At 42.2% G+C, this 13,865-nt stretch overlaps 1 protein-coding gene across 1 annotated transcript in view; it reads right to left on the minus strand.

Annotated features, from left to right (window-relative positions):
- capn1 (calpain 1) overlaps window positions 1–13,865 on the minus strand; it is a 48,616-nt gene that overhangs the window by 9,998 nt on the left and 24,753 nt on the right. The window contains exons 5-10 of the mRNA XM_084042204.1: window positions 6,704–6,837; window positions 5,122–5,290; window positions 4,339–4,422; window positions 4,077–4,162; window positions 2,536–2,610; window positions 1,966–2,126 (exon numbers count right to left, since the gene is read on the minus strand). Coding sequence (XP_083898330.1) covers window positions 1,966–2,126; window positions 2,536–2,610; window positions 4,077–4,162; window positions 4,339–4,422; window positions 5,122–5,290; window positions 6,704–6,837 — 709 coding nt within the window. The remainder of the gene's footprint in view (window positions 1–1,965; window positions 2,127–2,535; window positions 2,611–4,076; window positions 4,163–4,338; window positions 4,423–5,121; window positions 5,291–6,703; window positions 6,838–13,865) is intronic.

Raw genomic sequence — 13,865 nt, forward strand, 5'->3', positions numbered from 1 at the left:
CAACTTCGATACGATTTCGATACGATACGATACGCACTTTTTTTATTATGAAAATATATGGAGGAGAAAAAAAGAAAATGCAAACAAATAATTATGTTTTTGCATTATTCAGACAAGCAAACTTGTAGCTTTTCAGCTACAATAGCCGTTTTGAATCCAAATAGTATGACACCTGACCCGAAAAAAAAACATGTTGTCACTCTTTTCACTTCGGGGCCGTTTGCATGCCTGATTATTATGATTGTAAAAAAAAAAAAAAAAAAAAAATTTTTTTTTTTTCAAAAACGATATTTTTTTTTCCCAAAACGATACATATCGTCGCGAAAACGTATCGCGATATATCGCGGGACGATATATCGGCACACCCCTAGCCTGATGCCATGGCACACCCTTGAGCCAATTTTAATATAGGATGTGCATAATTTATTTCTGAATATTTTACGGGAGGGAGCACTTCGTGTTTTTTGTTTTGTTTTTAAGTTGGCGGGGACATGTTCCCACCATCTCCATCAAGATCAGTGTCCATGTTGACAGGAGAGATGATCAGAGGAGCAGAGTTTTTACCACCCTCATTAAGACCAGGACCAAAGAATGGATAGAGTTTCTCAGTGAAGGTGCAGCCAGTGAAAGAGTAGAGATGAACTCTGGCCTCCACATCATAAAAGGAGACCAGACCCTCCTCATAATCCACAAACACTCCCACTTTCTGGACCCCCTCTCTTACAGGGAGGAGGACAGCAGGGTTATTAGTAGAGGACTTGTAGTTATTTCCATTCCTCAACCTTATAGTCTAGTAACCATCGTTGGGGCACACTGAGATGATTCCCTTCCTGTCGATGGACTCTCTGGCCACTCCTAGAGCCCAAGCAGTCTTGCCTTTAACCTGAACCTCATAGTAAAACCTTCCTGAGGAGAAGCTTTGTTTTCCTACGACACAGACTCCTACTGAGAATCTCTCTCTGTTGTCTGGGAGATTCTTCCATATGTCTCCATGACTCACTTGTTTTCCATCCTCAGACAGGATGAGTTTGCAGTGTGCTGTATCAGGGTCCAGAGTCACATCCACTGCATATTGCTGCATCCTCCTCAGCTCAACACCACACAGCTTCTTCTCCATCTCTTGACTGAGTGTCTTCTCCAACGCCACAGCTGTCCTCACAGTCCCCACATATGAAGACCGATGGACATTGACCTTTGTCCAGTCCTTGGTTGGTGGAGGAGTGTTGATGGATGTCAAGCTATGGAGGTGGAGGTGGTCTTCAGAGTGAGAGAGCTGCTTCAGCTCAGAGCTTCTCTTCTCTAACTGAGGGATTTCCATTTCCAGATCTTTGATGAAGCCTTCAGCCCGTTTCTCTGTTGTTTTCAGCTTCTCTTCAATCACTTCAATGAACTCAGCCTGGCTTCTCTCACAGATCAGAGCAGTGAAGACCTGCACACTGCCTGCTATCACTGTGTCTGCACCTTTCTACACACTGAGATTAAAAGTGCTCCTCACACTCTGTGTAATCAGCTTTTAAGTCAAGCCGACTGGAATCTGACATCAATTATGATGTCAGTCTGACATCAATCATGATGTCAGTCTTGCCCAAATATGGAGTTCCACGTGGCTCCAGACTGACCAACCTGAGCTTGCCTCACATGACTGCCCTCACATCTAGAGTTCTACAGTTCTCCATATATGGCCATGCCATGATGACACATTGAGGCCATTTGAAAATATTTACAATATTTTTGTAAGACTTTTATACGTTTGAAAACTTGTGAAATGGGACATTCTGCAAGAGTACTTACTGTACTTAAAGCAGACTTTTGGTGCTTTAAGTACATTTTGATGCCAATACTTTTGTACTTTTACGCAAGTAAAGTGAATTTTACTAGTATTTCTACATTGCCGTATTGATACTTTTACTTCAGTACGAAATGTGCATACTTTTTCCACCTCTGGTACACAGTTACATCCCTTACCTGGGAAGTTCCTGCAGCCTCCGGCGGTGCTGCCTCTCCTCCACTCCCCCTGGTAGAGGGAGGAGCTCCACTTCTTCAGCTGGTTGTTCTGCAGAGCGTCCGCCGTCAGGTTGCAGATCTCCAGCCGACTGAACTCCCGCAGGAAGTCACTGAACGACATCCTGGGATACAGGGAAGAGAGACAGACAGAGAGCACGAGGATGTTGTTTACAAATCATGTTCTATTAATGGTTTTTAACGTTGTTATACATAGGTAGAGGCCTTGTACACGCTCTTTGGGCTTCTTGCTGCCTCCTGGCACTTCTTTTTATATTTTGTGTATCGTTTTTTGTATTGTTTTTACATATTGGGCTAAAATAAATCAGATAATCAATAGGTGAGGAGAGGGTAAATAATATATGTATGGCCAAAAAAAGAAATCACACCATGAAATATAAGGAACATCACTCAGAAACCGTTTCCTAACTCGACGTCTTAAGATCATTCGGAACTACTTTCTGAATAAAATTCAGAAATTAAGCTTACTATAAATTCCACATTCCATTATAGATAGACGCAATAAACACTCACCAAAATTCTCCATCCTCACTTCGATTGTGTAGTCGGCTTCGTACAGAGCGATCCACACTATCCCACTCCCTGGAGCTGTGGCATTCACAGAGAAAAAGGCTCAATTGTTCAAAAACTGAACTATTGTATGATACACAACAACAAAACATGCATTGTCAGTACAGAGACGGGCTAAGGTTATGGACGACAGCCCTGGGTCAAATTCTACAAACACTACACAAGGGTTTTGAAGACTCTGAGGAAGATGGAGTTCACATCGAAACGTCAGGTCACTCCTGTCCTCGAACCTTTTTATTAAAAGGTAAAGCATCTGTGTTTTTAGATTTTAGCCTTGGTTATTAAAAAATAGCAGACCTAAAAGCTTGCACTGCGAGCTTGTACATCTGCTATTTTTGAACAATCTTTAAAGTGTTTGAAAAATGTTGAATCATTTAGATTTTTTTTAACACAAATCTTCCTTTCTGGGGGTCCCTGGCACAAAAAAAAATCAGATGGGGGTCCGCGGGCACATACATATCAATTTGGGGGTCCTTGGTTGGCACGAAGAAGTTTGAGAACTACTGATTTAGAAGGCATTTCTAGAATCGGCCTCAGTTCTTAATGGGTTAACACAAGAGGCTTAAATGTAAAGGTTTGTTTTAACTTACTAAATGTGTCAGAGGGATGCAGTTAGCTACAAAAGGATGACAGAGCTAGAGCCAATCACAGTCAAGGCCTAAAAAGAACTTTTAGGACGTCTTATCTCATTGGTTCTTAAAGTGGGGTCTGGGGACCCCCAGGGGTCCTTGGGGGGGTACCAGGGGGTCCCCAGCAAAAGTAGTTAATATAGCATCACAATCATTTTAACCACTTTAACTAATATTTTATACTTTAGTAGTAGATCTGCTGTTTTTGAAATATTTTAACCGAACATTTTTAACTCAAATCTTTGCTTCTGGGGGTCCCTGGAACAATATTTTTGAGATGGGGTCCGCGGCCCAAATACATATTATTTTGGGGGTCCTTGACATAAAAAGGTTTGAGAATCACTGGTTTATGCCACAATTTGGTGTCTGCAGACACGCCATGGTTCCACACACGCTCACTACACTACACTAGTGGTGTATTAGTGTAGTCACTGCACTTCTGCCTGCACACACTCTCATCTCTTCAGTAAGAGCAATGTCTTTTCAATAATTGAAGCACATTGGGTTATCTTTATAGGCTTTTAATGAAAAGTTATAAAGACGTGGGTAGTGTTCTAGCCAGCCCAGCAATACTTGTACACACATGAATGTGGAGCACTGGTTCAACATCTCAACGTGTGGTCCGGGGCCCACCAGGGGTCCAAATGGAACCTTGGAACCAAATGGAACCTTATTTATATACAGTTGATAGATGTAGTAACTATAGTATTTACATAGCTTATACATCTCTGACATGCTGCGTGTGAGAGTGTTCTGAGGTGGTGCACTGCCTCTAGATGAGGCCTCATACTGTAGCAGCTGGGGGAGATAAGCAGTGTTCCATAAACTAGAAGCAACCACAACCTATGAGCTTACTTGTCACTCCAGGCACCAGTCCATTCCACCTCTCCCCAAGGGTTTCTGATGCGAACCAGCTTGGTCATGTTCCCTCTGTATACCACCTAAAGAAGAAGCAAAGTCATCAAACATGAGAGAGTAACTCTGGTGGCTTCCTCAGTAACCCTCTCAATTACATGTAGGCTTTTAAAATAAATGACCAAACCAATGCATACATAAAACAGATAACTTGTTATTGTAACAGTGTTGGCAGCCTATCAGCTTGTGCCATCGCCCTCACCTCATCCACCCCGGTCACTGAGTAGGCGTGTCCTTTCACCAGCTTCTTGAAGGTGACGGCTTCCATGTCTTTGGTGTTGGTGATCTGGTTAGGACAGAGAGAAGGGCACGCTCAGAGTTAGACCATTGTCACAGAGAGAGAAATGGATAAACAGACAGACTGACAGACAGATCCACCCATCACAGTGGGTGCCCCTCGGATGAGCCCCCCTGGTTGATCCTGCCTGTATCAAGGTTAAACCATGCAATTCTAGACAACCACAAAGACAGATGCTGTACATCAATGTTTACACTCTGTTAGAGTTAAATGAACAACACTCTTTTTAAAATCTATCTACACATTTTTACTGTGTAGAAGATAGATGAAAAAAGAAAGGAAGAAAGAAAGGAAGTCAGTCTGGCAGCATCAAATGCAACGCTGCGTGCATTGTGACAATCAGGACGCCCACGGTTAATCGTGTGGACGAACAAGGAATAGCACACATTAGCACTTAACGCCCGTCATCAGTACTGTTCTCTTTGAGCTAGTTAATTCACAAAGTTGTTTTTCAGTCCTCCATGTCCTTGCTTTACTGTGGGCAAATGTTTATCATATTGAGATCAGACATCTTACGGAAATACTTTCCCCATTAGGGCTGAAATAGAGTTGGAAAATCCTGAGTGTTAATTTTTAACTCTGGTAAACATTTACCCCGAAAGCGTTAATTTGAGTTAAATGAACAATTCTATGTGGAATCTATTATTTGGCCAACAAAGCGTCATCACACTGCTGTGGTCTACTGACATCTATGGAGCAGCCCAGCAGTGATCCCCTCTCGATGGCTCTGCCGATGATGCTGTAGAGGTCAGAGGGAGCTTTCCTCAGCTCGTACATCTCCGTCACGCCGCCTGTGAAGTCCTCAAAACCCTCACACGTACTGCCTCCAGACAGGGCCTCGTAGCAGCCATTCAACCTGAGCAACGAGAGAGAGAGACAGTTTTAGTGTTAAGGATAACTATACCAAGGGTTCCCAAACTTTTCAGGCCGCGACCCCCCAAAATAGTCATATTTGAACCGGGGACCCCCCACACTGACAAGCACTTGGAGTTGTAGGCATTACATTTAGTTTGACTCGGTTCCACAGATAAATACTGTGAAAATAGCCGAACTACAAGCTCACAACGCCTCGCACTGCGAAGCGTTGTGCTCTAGATTGTGTTGTGAGCTAGACCAGATGATTTTATATTTCAAGATAACATACTGTATTTCTACAATGTTGTTATTTTTTTTTTTTTTTGTAAAACAAAGGACAATTCTCTGACCTCCACAGCTTCAGTGTGAATTAACTCTTAGACTTTCATCGGACATAAGTCGGACCAAATTTATGAATTCATGGGCTTTCAGGCCTCTGGACAGAACCGCAACAGGAATGTTGTGATTATGCGGTTGATGGAGTGGTTACGAGGTCAACCTAAAGAAATTTTATGTAAAGATTTGATGTTAACAGCTCTTAACTGGTAACTTATATCTTACCCACAACGACGGGGTCAGGCATCAAGCTGCCTGAAGGCTAATTCATATTTCTACGCATGACAAGAGCGACATGCTTTCAACTGAAAATATGTCGTTTTTTTTGTCGAGGCGGCTGGATTCTGTAAGCCAGGCCTTCACATCACACTGAGTGTCCACAGGCTTTTAAAACTGTACAAACCATCAAACATCTGCCAACGGTTCTGTACAAGGCTACCGTATATGAACATGACAACACATGCTAACAGAGAGCAAGTAAAACAACTCATAAAACTCAAGTACAAACGTCACCCTCGGTGCAGGATGTGAACATTTCACTCCAACTGTGTTCAGGGTTCCCTCCCCTGCCTTGTTAAGGGCTTTCAGTATTTGATCCCCGTCTAGGGTTTGTCGAGATGAGATTTGTCGTTTTTTGTGAAGTCAGTATCTCGGTCACAGTTCTTTTTATTTTTTAAATATATAGCTAAATTGACATACTGCATTCATCAATTCAAAGAGACCCCCATTAACAACAACCACACTAGCCAATTAGATTAACAAGCAGCATGAAGGGATATTATGCAAATTATGATGTTTGGAATGTAATCATATAATAATATTGAACATATACCGAATATGATCCAGTCAAACGTCTTGGAAAACGTTTTCTGTCGAGTACTAGAAACGGCTGCCTTGGCCTCTACACAGTAAAATCATTTTTTAACTCAAATATTTGCTTCTGGGGGTCCCTGGCACCACATATTTTTGACATGATGGGGGGTCCGCAGCCAAATACTTAATAATTTAGGGTCCTTGACATGAAAAACTTTGAGAACCACTGCTGTAGAGCCAGGTGGTGACATGACATCATTCTTACTTGGCGTAGGCCTTCTCCAGCAGAGCGCTCCAGAACTCCCCTCCCTCTGCAGAGTGGACGAACAGCAGCTTCCCGTCCTTCACTGGAAGTCTGTCGTCTATCACCACCTCCAACCACTCACCAAACTGCCAGAACTGAAAGGCACAAGACGGCACACATATTAGTATATTATAATACAAGGTATTGTAATGCAGTGGGTTCTCAAACCTTTAAATTTCCATTTGTACACTCAAGAGTGTGCAAATGGAACCGTCAGAATCTAGTTGTATAACAATATATGACGCTAACACACACTACTTTTATTTAGGTTCAAGGTGTAAAGAATTACAGGACGCAATATGTTTAACTGACACCCCCCCACCGCCTAATTGCTTGGAAAGAAGCAGCAATGTTTGACTTTCCTTCAATGAGCTCCCATGAAATGCCATGTACTGTAGCCACCACCAGAGGGCAGAGTTGACATACAGAACAACAACATGCTGAGGGAGAACAAAGGGGGGGAATACTTTGGAAAAGCCAAGACATCAGGTCATCATTTGGTCACTAAGTACAGCATTTCTTCCAACACACATGTACACACAACATGCACACACAGTACACAGACACAGTACACAGACACATCCTTTCCACAACAGCATTAGAGGCACACACAACACACATATATAACATACACGTGCACACATACAGTACATGCACGGACACGCAAACCTATTCATTCATACACCACATACTGTACATGACATGAGTACATGCAGAAGCACTCCCACAATGCAGCACAATAAATACCAGACCTGAACTGTTTGTTAATGGGCTTTTAGGGGGAGAGAAAGTGTTCAATAATGCACAATATGTAGTCACATTCACTCGTACTCAGATAATCCGCATGGCAGAGATAGAAGATGGGGGTTTCGAGTTAGCATTGGAGGGAATTTAGTTATGTTGTTGTGATATGAAGGTGATGTTTCTCTGTCAAGACTCTGCCTGCAGGGGGCTGATGGAATGGACACTTGGCAATAAATGAGCCACAGCTGGGCGTCAGGAGTGTGTGTGTGTGTGTGTGTGTGTGTGTGTGTGTGTGTGTGTGTGTGTGTGTGTGTGTGTGTGTGTGTGTGTGTGTGTGTGTGTGTGTGTGTGTGTGTGTGTGTGTGTGTGTGTGTGTGTGTGTGTGTGTGTGTGTGTGTGTGTGTGTGTATTACTATACTTGTGAGGACCAAATGTCCTCGCAAGTATGTATATATGGTATAATTTGGGAAACAGATGTTGTGAGGACCATTTTCCTGGGCCTAACAATAAAAAGTGTTGTTTTATTGTTAAAATAGATTTTTTTAGAGGTTTACAATTGGAAAACGATTCAGGTTGTGGTTAAGGTTAAAATGAGGTATTTAGAGGTTAGGTTTTAGGATTATTAGGGTTAGAGTTGTCCCTATTTTATACTTAGTCGCATGGCGATGTCACGCACCGGAAAATAGCCGATCTACAAGCTCACAACGTGTGGCACTGCGACACGTTGTGAGCTTGTAGATCTGCTATTTTCCAGCTTCTTTTTCTGCTACCTTTTTTTGGGTAGCTTGTAGATCTGCTATTTTTCGGCTACTTTCAGCTATTTTAGGCTATTTCCAAAACCGTCCTAAAATCTTGATGTCCTCACAAGTATAGTAGTGTGTGTGTGTGTGTGTGTGTGTGTGTGTGTGTGTGTGTGCGTGCGTGCGTGCGTGCGTGCGTGCGTGCGTGCGTGCGTGCGTGCGTGCGTGCGTGCGTGCGTGCGTGCGTGCGTGCGTGCGTGCGTGCGTGCGTGCGTGCGTGTGTGTGTGTAGCATGGAGAGAGCTGGATGCATGGATGAATTTGACATGCCCTGCAGAACAAAATCTGCGTTCTGTCAACCTACAGATGAGACCATGCCAGCGACATACACACTAAGGCTTGGCAACATACAGTATTTATATCATATCGTTGTTGTTGGGCAGAAACCTTTTATCTCCATATTTTAACTTTGTGCGTTTTTTTTTGTAAATGAATGCCCTACGTGATCACACAAAAGCATCAAAAGTAGCAGATCTGTAAGCTTGAAACGTGGCGCTTGTAGATCTGCTACTTTTGCTATTTTTGAATTTGAACAGTTTTGGATATATGAGGTTTCCACCCGACAGAGACGACATCTATATTATATCAACGTTATATTGTTATCGTGATATACAGTAAGACTAGATATCATCTGGGATTTTGGATATCGTAATATTGTGATATGGGCATAAGTGTTGTCTTTTCCCGCTTTTAATCACTTATCCTCAAAAAGAAAATCGATGTTCACAATAATAATATCAATATCGAGAAATCTGGGCAAAAAAATATCGTGGCATTTGATTGCCCATATCGCCCAACCCTAACTGGCGCGCATGCGCGCACACACACAGTGTACATACAGTGTACACACAATCCCCCACATACTGTAGTTTAGTAAGTACGTATGTATGTAAGCACATACCCATTCATATAAACCACTGACTGCACATATAAACAGATACAAACAGTTAAAGACACACACACATATTTCATGAGTCTGAACACATGTCGGTGTGCGCACACTCGAGACACAATGCTCCCAAGCTCTGACACGCACGTACGCGCACATGCTTTAACGCCAAATGCTCTCTCTCAACAGAGCAACGCCTACACACACACACACACACACACACACACACACACACACACACACACCAGGGACTGTACCACTGTGAGAGAGTTTGCCACAAATCTGTGTCACGGCTTGCCGAGTTTACTCGGCAACAAATGCTCAGGAGACTTCCCCCCCTCCCCCCCTAAAAGATGTCTCCACCACTTTGATTGGCTTCTACAACATGTGCTGCGGTCTGCGGCTGCAAGCTGAGATCTGTCACATTATAGAGTCGGAGAGTTATTTATTTTGGTCGGTGTTCCCCGCTGTGCTGTGAAGACCGGGCGCTTTTTCTTTTGTAATGTAGTTCATAATGCAGTGCATTTATGCACACACAGTGCACACACACTCTCTCTATCTCACTCACTCTCTTTGCTTTCTTTCTTTTTCTCTTTCGCCACTTCTTAACTGGATTAAAGGCCTATGCCAGCAGGGCTCATAATTACATTGTGGGATGAGTCATCCAGGTCTCGGCACCAGGGGGCTTGTGCGTACAGTAACACAAAACAGCAGCAGTTTATACTGTGTGAAAAGCCCATCAGGGCAGCGAAACGGGTTAGGTTTAATAACACAGGCATGCAAATAGGGGCTGTCACGATCATGACGTTTAAGTGACAATTGTCACACAAATGATTGTGATTTAACAATTTAATTGTCGTTAAAAATTACATTTCTGTTTTTTAGGCTTTGACGTTGCACAGGGCAGATATGACAAATGACCTGAATACACAAAGAAATGACTGACATATTTAATAACGTGGAATAGTGGAAATAGCCAGCTCAAAACGTTTTGGGCTTGTAGATCGTCTATTTCCACTATTTTTGAAAATGTTTGGAAAAAACATTAATACATTGGGAAGTGGCAATGCAAAAATAGATATTGGATAACAAAAGCATTTGCATACATTTGATGCAAATGTATTTGCATCCCTTTAGGGGTGCAACAGTTAATGGAACTAATCCAGACCATTTCATCGATTATCAAAAAAGAAAAATGTTGTGAAAATAGCTGATCTACAAGCTCACAAGAAGTTGCCTCCCTTTTTTCGTTTTCAACACAGAACCAGGAGATAACGTGATCCAAAGATTTACTGCTCCATTCACTTCCTGGTTAAAGTATTTGGGAAATATTCTGCATCTATATTCTGCATGGATGCATAGTACCTGGCAGTGAATGCGTTAATCACTGTCTGTTACAGTCTCAAGGGGCTTTACAGGTCCATAAATTAACAAAGAAAACACAACACATCCCCCCTTCCAGGATGGACAGACGTGCAGTGGGTCCCAAGTGGGCTACTACAGTACTATACAGTATGGCAGGGAAAACAGTCACTGTCCATTTCCACTATGGTTACATACAGTACATACACCAGGCATGGATGCATTTGCATGCCTGCAATTATGCGTTGGTCATTACTTCCTCATGCAATGGCACAGTGTGTATGTTTATTTCTGTGCGTGTGTGTGTGTGTATTTTAGTCATACACCAATGAAAGTGGAGGTTTGAAAGTGCTTACAGCACACAGTGCAGTATAACTAACTGGAAACAATTGGTGAGTTTCTGGCCAAGAACTCTGCTGTCTCTTGGCCAATTTCCTGCCTCTGTAACTGAATAACCAGCTCCAGAAGAAGATAGGGCAAATACGGGAACTGTTGTGTACGTGCATGCGTACGTGTCGTGCGCGCGTGTGTTGAAGGACACACAGACCTCGCAACAGCTGTGTGTGCCAGTTACTGTACACACAAACGCTGTGTAATGTGCAATAAGTGTGTATATTACCAATCAGTAGAGTGTCTATAATGGCCTTGTATTTACATCCTTTTGTTCAGTTTTGCTGACAGCTACAGTTATCTATAGCCAGCCAGAAATGTGCCTGTTTCTGATCACACAGGGTGCGCAAGAGCCCCCCTGACTGAGCAATCAGGCTGAGCTAACTGACCCTGTATGACCCGTGTGTGTGTGTGTGTGTGTGTGTGTGTGTGTGTGTGTGTGTGTGTGTGTGTGTGTGTGTGTGTGTGTGTGTGTGTGTGTGTGTGTGTGTGTGTGTGTGTGTGTGTGTGTGTGTGTGTGTGTGTGTGTGTGTGTGTGTGTGTGTCTCTCTCTCACGTGGGCCAGATGGCTGCCGACCGCAGGCATGAACGCTGCATGCTCTTTTAACATCTAAACATGTATACACACTGCCAGCATTCCTGTGTTTGATGCAAAGCGATGCAAAGACATGGTACAGAGTAGACACACCACTCCTGGACACACAGTGGTTTTTTTTCTCCATCTGCTGTTGTTTTTGCTTGTTGCTTTTTGTCAGTGGTGGAAAAAGTACTCACATTTTGTGGTTAAGTAAAAGTATCAATACTGCAATGTAGAAATACTCTGTTACAACTAAAAGTCCGGAACACAAAATTTACTTGGGTACAAGTACAAAAGTATTAAAATGAACTTAAAGTACCAAAAGTCGAAAGTACTCATTATGCAGAATATCCCATTTCACAAGTTATCAAATGTATAACATGTGAAAAAAATCTTTTGAAATAGCAGATCTACAAGCTCACAATGTGTCGCGATGCGATGCATTGTGAGCTTGTAGATCGGCTATTTTCAAATGGCCAAAATGTATATAGGGCTGAAGTGTTTAATGTATGTTTTGTAAGTAACTAAAGTTTTCAAATAATCGTAATAGATTAAAAGTACAATATTTGCCTCTGAGATGTAGTGGAGTAGAAGTAAAAGTACAGAAAATTGGAAATACTCCAGTAAAGTACAAGATTTGACTTAAGTACAGTACTTGAGTAAAGTACTGCCCGTACCACCACTGCTTTTTGTGCAACATAAACACAAGTGATACTGCGTTTCTTTCTGTGCCCGTGCGAGTCCCGCTCTTCCCCCCTTCTCTCCTGCCTTCCTCTGTCTGTCCCTCCCTCTCCCTTCATCTTGTCTTTCACCTCATCCCACCCCTCCACCCCCTCTCTACCATTGGCATCTTTTTTGGCTTTGTGCTCGCTTCATTAAATGGGGCAGCTGGCAGGAAGATCAAGTGCTCTGGGACAAAGCCATACTGAGATCAGAGGAGAGTGGAGGGAAGAGACAGTGAGCTCAGCAACATCACAGCAGCAACGCCTGGCTCTGCACCACGCGCACACACACACACACACACACACACACACACACACACACTCTAACAGAGAGGATGGAGGGTATTGCCTCATTTATGCTCCGTTGTCGTGTGCCGGTTAGCTCATCTTGTACACAGGCCTGTCACAATTATTACATAATCGCCTTTTCGCAATTATTTGAGATAATCGCCATAGTTTTTTGCATAATCGTCGTAATCATTACCAAGTTAAAAATGTTCATATATTTTCACACATTTTCCAAAAATAATGGAAATAGCAGATCTACAAGCTCATAACGTGTTGCGATGCGACACGTTTTGAGCTGGTACATCGGCTATTTATCACTATTGATGTTTTCTTTTTAAAGTATAAAGTAATTAAATTATGGATGTTATTTGTCATATCTGCCCTGTGCAACTTAAACGAAGCTTAAAAGCCAAACAGAAATGTAATTTTTATTCATAATGTTCAATGACAGAAACACAATTAAATCGTTAATCGCAATTATGTCAAGTTCAGTACACGTCCACGACACCATTGTGCGACCAAACGTAATCAGGCTACAGTCTGCTCTACACCATGCACCATTATGGCTGATATTACTGGATAATGATCACTGATAACCAATCAATAGTAATCGTTGATAAGTGATAATACTTATTAACCAGTTCATATATTTTGAGAATTTTGTATACTCTTTGTTTATTTATTTGGCATCTTACATTAGTGTTTTGACTATTTTAAACCATAGTATGTGTCCTGTAGCAAATTGAAATGTGTCAAATAATGCATAGAACAAAAACCTGCACTATTTTGCGATCAAAATCTTTATGCATCATTCTTAATAAATAATTTTAGTTCCCAAATACACTACATCTACGTTTTTTGTTTAGTTTTTATTTTGTATTTTCTAGCCATCTCTATTGAGTTGTTCTAATTAGATTCCTATTAATTAGGTCCTATTAGATACAGCATGTGAGTTTGAGATGGCTACTTTATATTAAGACACAAGAACCATGAATAATATTCAGTTGGCTGCAATATGGGAACAGGCCAAAATCTGTGTCACTGCCACAGGCTGGTCACAGCTGTGTCTGACTGTGTGTGTGTGTGTGTGTGTGTGTGTGTGTGTGTGTGTGTGTGTGTGTGTGTGTGTGTGTGTGTGTGTGTGTGTGTGTGTGTGTGTGTGTGTGTGTGTGTGTGTGTGTGTGTGTGTGTTAAGAACAGTGTAATTATGTCTGCGGCCAAATGTCTGTGATTTGTGTCTTTAGTGTATGTCTGTGTTTAAGGGCATAAAGTCTGTATAATATACATGTGTGGGCGCTAATGTGTGTAATTAGTGACTTTGGCATGTGGAATGCGTGGATTTGATGAGTGTG

This window comes from Gymnoscopelus microlampas (assembly GCF_963454915.1).
Source record: "Gymnoscopelus microlampas genome assembly, chromosome: 19".
Taxonomy (NCBI): domain Eukaryota; kingdom Metazoa; phylum Chordata; class Actinopteri; order Myctophiformes; family Myctophidae; genus Gymnoscopelus; species Gymnoscopelus microlampas.